This window comes from Centroberyx affinis, unplaced genomic scaffold (genome assembly GCF_046629955.1).
Source record: "Centroberyx affinis isolate AG114_WGS23_722 - 3 ecotype Tasmania unplaced genomic scaffold, CSIRO-AGI_Caff_v1 ptg000312l_1, whole genome shotgun sequence".
In the NCBI taxonomy this organism is placed as follows: Eukaryota; Metazoa; Chordata; class Actinopteri; order Beryciformes; family Berycidae; genus Centroberyx; species Centroberyx affinis.
Genome location: NW_027278989.1, coordinates 10,650 through 17,516, shown reverse-complemented (window position 1 = coordinate 17,516; position 6,867 = coordinate 10,650). Strand labels below are relative to the sequence as shown.

Sequence of the window (6,867 nt, the reverse complement as noted above, 5' to 3'; positions counted from 1 at the left end):
GCCCCAATACAGGAGTTTTTTTTTGTTTTTTTAGCAATCTGCATTTTTGTATAAAGAATAAAAATACCCTTACATTCATTATTTCTTACACCAAATGTAATATGACTATAGTCTAATACACTTATTTCAGTGTATTTAGAAGCAAGCCACACATTTGAATCTTTGAAATTATATCAGAAATTCTAACTGTGGGAACAAGCAAATAAAAAACAATGTTTGGTTTAGTTTTCCTCCAGCTGATGCTGCCTTCACGTGCTCCTCGTAACCTCGTAATCAAGTGAAACAGTTACTTTGTGCAGCAGCAGCAGAACGAATAGAGAAACGTTGCTGTTAATTTTAATGTATAATTTATTGCGTGACAGCTAAAAGTTAAACAGAGAGTGAAAATGCAACCATATACAAATCCTTATTATTTTCACAGAATGCCAAAAACAATACCACAAAAAAAAAAAAAAAATACGGCTTCCATTCTCTCTGCCCCCTAAACGTCACATCTCGGCAAATCAGGTATAATGGCAAATTCTGACTTTCCCAGTCATTTTAATAATTTTGATGGATCGTTCAAGCCGTGATTTCGATATTTCCGACAGCAAGTGAAGGCAGCAAAACAGCGCGGCGTGATGACGTCATTTATGCGCCATCATAACATCATGCATGTGGAATTGCAGCTTGCAGTACCTACTTAGTTGAAGAACAGCTTTAAAAGTGAAGTCTGTGGCTGTATATGAGGGAAATGGCTTTGTTTTTGGTTCAGGGATAAACAGCTGAACTTGAGTTTGATTTTGTATTAAAAAGTCGCCTGTTAGCTTGCTTCACAGAGACTGTCAGCACCAGGCTGTTAGCCGACAAGCTAACACAAACACCTAGTCAACGCAGTAGAAAGTAGAAATTAGCTGCTTCTTCTTTTCAAAAATGTCCAACGATAAAGATAATAATAATACCATACCGGACAGTGTGACCAGCAATGGAGAAACAGCAGCAGAAAACCAAACTCTCTCCAAAAGGCAAAGGAAGAAGCTGCTGAAGCACCAGAAATGGGAGGAAGAAAGGGAGCTTCGAAAGTAAGCTGTTGTCATTAAACACATTCGGGTTCATAGACGTGATATTTGTCCCTTTATTATGACACCATATGCTGTTGTGTTCCTGAATATTTAAATATAAGTACCGGAGTAGTAGCATGTCATTTCCCACCATGCCTCAATGTTCTCTTTCTGTTCTCTCTTGTATGAAGAGCGTCTCACGCCAAACTCCATTCAAAAATCGGGCAATTTGACGTTCTGTTGCTTATTGGTAAACGTACACACCTGGTAGAACATGACTTTAGACCTTTTATGAATTGTTGGGATGTTCTGCTGAATGGGGCATGTAGATAATCCAAAAAGCAACAATTAATAAAAAAAAAACACATTTAATTTAACAAAAACAAAACAGTTCCAAGAGTGGCTCTTTAACTGGGCATACAGGTGAGTCATGTTCTGTCAAGTATGTATCTGTTGATAAGCAAGCTAGAGTTTGACATAATATATTGGGGCTAGTCACAGTTCAGAATATTTAAATACAATATTATCCTTCTGTGGTGTCATGTCATTTTCCACATGGCCGTTGATGTCTTGTGCTTTATGCTGCAGGCAGAAGCGAAAGGAGAGGAAGCAGCAGCGTCGCCTGGAGAGGCAGAGTCAGTTTGAGGAGGGAGGAGAGGCCAACAGCAGCAGGAAGCGCCTGCGCAGGGAAGTGACGCCCAGCTCGCTGAGGCTGGTGGTGGACTGCAGCTTCGACAGCCTCATGATGCTCAAGGTAAACAAGTCTGGACGGCACCGAATAGGAAGAAGCGGGTAAAGACAATGAAGGAATAAATGAATGAATCTTCTCTTCTTCTCAGGATGTCCGAAAGCTTCACAAACAGATCCAGCGGTGCTACGCTGAGAACAGACGAGCCCTGCATCCAGTACAGGTCAGTCTGACTTCCAGCAGTCTCAGCTGCACTCAGTTAGCTGATCCTGTCTAATGTGTGGCTGCTCCTCTCTCTGTCCCAGTTTTATCTAACAAGCCTTGGTGGACAGCTGAAACAGAACATGGATGAAAACGATAAAGGATGGGTGAACTGGAAGGTGAGCAGCTAGATTTACACAGTTAATCGTATGTTACTACTACTACTGCTGTTACTACTGCTACTACTACTAATGCTGCTACTACTACTACTGCTGCTACTACTACTAATGCTGTTACTACTACTACTACTACTACTACTGCTGTTACTACTGCTACTACTACTACTGCTGCTACTACTACTAATGCTGTTACTACTACTACTACTACTACTGCTGTTACTACTGCTACTACTACTACTGCTGCTACTACTACTAATGCTGTTACTACTACTACTACTATTACTGCTGTTACTATTGCTACTACTACTACTACTACTACTACTACTACTACTACTACTACTACTAATGCTGTTACTACTACTACTACTACTGCTGTTACTACTACTACTACTACTGCTGTTACTACTACTACTACTACTGCTACTACTACTACTGCTACTACTGCTCCTACTACTACTGCTGTTACTACTGCTACTACTACTACTACTACTAATGCCGTTACTACTACTACTACTACTACTGCTGTTACTACTGCTACTACTATTATTACTACTACTACTACTACTGCTACTACTAATGCCGTTACTACTACTACTACTACTACTACTACTGCTGTTACTACTACTACTACTACTACCGTTACTAATATTACTGCCGTTACTACTACTACTACTACTACTGCTACTACCAGTCCTGCTCCTAGTACCACTCTGACCACTGCATTTATGTATATGAAACTCCCCCACTTTTACATAAGCTCGTGTCTGATATCCTTATAAGCGTGTGTGTGTGTGTGTGTGTGTGTGTGCGTGTGTGTTTGCATACCGCCCGTATGTGCAGGACATTACTGTTAAAACGGAACACTACCATGAAGTTCTGGCCAAGGAAGAGCTGGTGTACCTGACGTCGGACTCTCCCAACGTGCTGACGGAGCTGGACCAAAGCAAGGCCTATGTGATCGGGGGCCTGGTGGACCACAACCACCATAAGGTCTGTCTGCCTTCAGAGCCGCATGACCGGGACGGCTGGTTGTCTTCCTCCCCGGTTAACTGTCCTCGGGTGTTTTGAAAGCCATCCAATCTCCCCTCTTACTGTAGCTGTTTTAGTCGGACTTGAAATGAGTTGATTTTCCGTGTCGGTTTGCTTTGCAGGGGATCACCTTTGAGAGGGCGAAGGAGCTGGGGATCGAACACGCCCAGCTTCCTCTGAGCAGCTTCGTCAAGATGAACAGTCGCAAAGTGCTGGCGGTCAACCACGGTGAGGACTAGTGTTAGACTGATATATGGGGCCGATATTGGCCTTTTTTTTTTAGAAATAGGATCTGGTCCAGTCGGTGTTGTCCACCTCTGACGGATATGTTGTAGTTTGATGGATTACATATTTCTTGGAGAATTTATCAATACTACACATTTCGATCAGATTAAAAAAAAGTGTGCATGTATGTCTTATTATTATCCTGGATTGCAATGGAGAGATTTAGTGTCCTATGGTCTAAATGCTGTTTCAGAGGCTTCTCCACCCTGACAGGAATATGATTCTGGGGTATTGAATATCGGCACAAACTATCAAATATTGGCAACTAATTTAGCTAGACTACAAAATTAATACAATTTAATTTAAAGCTACAATCTGCAGCTTTTCTCAGGAAGCAATGGAAATGATAGAAAATATCATAATCAAACAATAAAAACAATACACCAAGTAATTGTGGGATTATATAGACATATGCTGCTGCTAGGCCTGTGCTGATATGAAAGTTTCATTGTACGATTATCTTGACCAAAATTATCTCCATATACGATATTATCCCGATAATTATTAAAAAGGTGAAAAGTTTTAAACCAGTACTGTAATATGCTTCACTTACGTAAAAACAAATTTATCCTTTCAATCATAAGATATTACTTTTTTTCTTAAAACAAAATTATAAAATGCTGGTTTAGTTTATATAAATTGGAAGGATAGTTTTAAACAACTCAAATAGAAATCCAAATAACAGCATTTAAAATAAAGTCAAATGAGTGTCAAAGTGCTGCTGATCTGCATCCATTTCAACTCAGTCAGCAACATGAATATAACAGTTTATTATAGCAGCTCCTTTATGGGGAAAATAAAACATCTATGATGACAGACGAGAGTCACGGTTATCGCGGTGGTGACAATAATAAAAATTAGTGGCGGTGTCGTAACTGTTATTGTTTTTTACCACGATATATAATAATATCGGTTATTGTCCCATCCCTAGCTGCTACCAATTTCAACACATTAAGTAGATTGTAAAAGAAATGGATTACATTTGTGTCCTTCTGTCAAGAACAAACTGTAATGAATAGATATGAGCAATACAGAAACATAACAGTGACAGGTTAACAGTGTTGCTGCTGCCAAGGCTAGAGAGGATTTCTAGAGGAAAATTGCAAATAGTGAAAATGCGTATATCCTTATCACTGCCACAGTTCATTCTTCTGATACAATATTGTGCCACATTGAGACTGTGAAAAGATTTAATCTTTGCAAAGGCCCCTCATGTTGCCTATGGCTGTAAGCACAGTCACCCTGCTAACAGCCTTTCATACTGTCTGTTAATTCAGTAGTTTCCCCCTGTACAGTTCATTTAATTGTCACAATTAAATGTTTCTGTTCATTTTAGGCAAACTGGGGGATTTAGGCCTGAGCACACAGGCTGATCCTATTTATTTACTGTTGTTTTAATGTGAAAAACGTTGCATATCGCAGTTTTAACATTCACAGAGGGTTTAGATGTACGCTGCTTTTTAAAGTGTGTGTCCTCCGTTGCAGTGTTTGAGATCATCCTGGCGTACCTGGAGAAGGGCAGCTGGCAGGAGGCCTTCTTCACCGTCCTGCCTCAGAGGAAAGGAGCGGTGGCCGTCGATCAGGACAAAGAGGAGGAGGATTCAGACAGTGACTCTGACACCAACACACCGGACCACGAGGAGAGAGGAGAAGATGTTAAATTGTCCAAAGAACGATCGGACGCGTGACGTCACGCCGATGAAGATCCTACGAAAACGTTTGGATGTAATGAACTGCCTGCTGAGATCGATGCCCCAGCTCTGTAGGAAATAGTTTTTTGTTGACAAAGCATCTGATTCTTTCTGATGTAACAATGCTTTTTTTTTTTTTTTTTTTTTTTTTTTTTTTTAACCAGGTATTTATTGATACAAGAAACCCTTTCGCGGGGAAGAATTTAGTTGCTTATATAAAATGGAAAATGTCAGTTTTGCTGTGATCTTTGGCAGGCAGGTCATGCCGTTCTTTTCATTCAAATTAAAAACAGTTTTATTTAGCGGTATTCAGCATTTCCTGAATCATCACATAAGCTGTTGCCTCGCTTCTAAGAGATCACACTGATTTTGATGGCTTGTCATGCTGTGTAGCTACAGCCAGACTGAAAACCAGACTGATAAACAACATGAACAAACCAGAAAGGAAAAAGGTTTTGTAGGTTATGGAAGCGATCCGATTTAGTTATGGAAAGTCATAGAAAAGTAATGCAGGGTAGCTCTAGTGTCTATGAACTCCTGCCTATACATGTGAATTCTACAGATAAAATGTGCAGTAATTAAGGTTTTTACTGCCCCATAGCAGGAAATAACTTTTATGAGTGAGCGACCAGCAGTTCAGCTACAAAGGCAAAAACAAAAACCTGGTTCTCAAGCCAGAAATTGGTATCTCTGCTTCTTCTGCAATGGATTTCTCCCTGTATGATTGTGGGTTATACATGTATAATCCACAGCTGAATGCAACAAGTTCACACCTGTTGTTGAAAGGCATTTTGGGAAATGTAGGAAATCACTAACTGAAGTAGAAGTAGACAGGTTAAGGGAAAGTGGGTACACCAAAAAAGTAAGTTACAACACTTCATCACAAAATAACTCTTGGAATGCATTGAACATCACAAACATGATGATATATAACCGTGTCTGAGGGGGATTTTGTGCTGTAGACCAGTGATTCTTAACCTTTTTCATATCAAGGACCCCTAATTTAGTCCACATTAGGGCCACGGACCCCCATTTGATGAGATTTTGTCTCTCGGGCCAAAATCTGAGAATATTTTTTATTGTTAAGAATTGACTATGACTATCTGTATTGTAGGTAGAGAGATGTCAGTGAATCTATGACCAAAATAGTTATTCTTCTACATTCTTTAATTGTGTTAATTTCTTGTAAATTAAATAATGGTGAAGTTTAACAATTCATCCATTTGCTGGGGACCCCCTGGAACCCCCTCAGGGACCCCTGGTGGTCCCCGGACCCCACGTTGAGAACCACTGCTGTAGACTATTCCACCATCTAATGTCACCACTTTCAGCTGACAACTAGCATTTCTTCTGCTTAAATCCCAAGTCATTCTTCCTCTGACAAACATAAAAGAAGTTATCTTGAACAATTAACTGCTTGAATTAGACATAAAACATATATTCATATTCATCGTCATATTTCCATTATATTTTAGTCATATTTTCAATAGATAGGGTTGTGAGCTATAGCCTTCAGTAAAGTTCATTGCAATAAAACTCTTTCATTGTTAGCAGCCCACAAATAATTACAGTCTATAGAAGAAGGGATCCATATGGGAAGATTTTTGTTTTTGATTTCGTATTAAATTAGAACTGTGACGAGATAAAAGCAAGAGAGAAACCTAGGATAACAATAGTTATTCCTATACATTCTCTAATTTAGATAATTTCAGATGAATTAAATTATAGTGGAATTAAACTGTTCCTCATTTTTG

The 6,867-nt window shown here is 39.5% G+C and overlaps 1 protein-coding gene across 1 annotated transcript; it reads left to right on the top strand.

Moving 5' to 3' along the window:
* Positions 1–652: 652 nt before the first annotated feature.
* On the top strand, positions 653–5,667 carry trmt10a (tRNA methyltransferase 10A). Its single transcript, XM_071515132.1, has 7 exons — positions 653–1,061; positions 1,629–1,794; positions 1,880–1,951; positions 2,034–2,108; positions 2,949–3,098; positions 3,260–3,365; positions 4,908–5,667. The coding sequence occupies exons 1-7, from the start codon at positions 913–915 to the stop codon at positions 5,108–5,110; spliced, it is 921 nt and encodes a 306-aa protein (XP_071371233.1). The 5' UTR covers positions 653–912; the 3' UTR covers positions 5,111–5,667.
* The last annotated feature ends 1,200 nt before the right edge of the window (positions 5,668–6,867 follow it).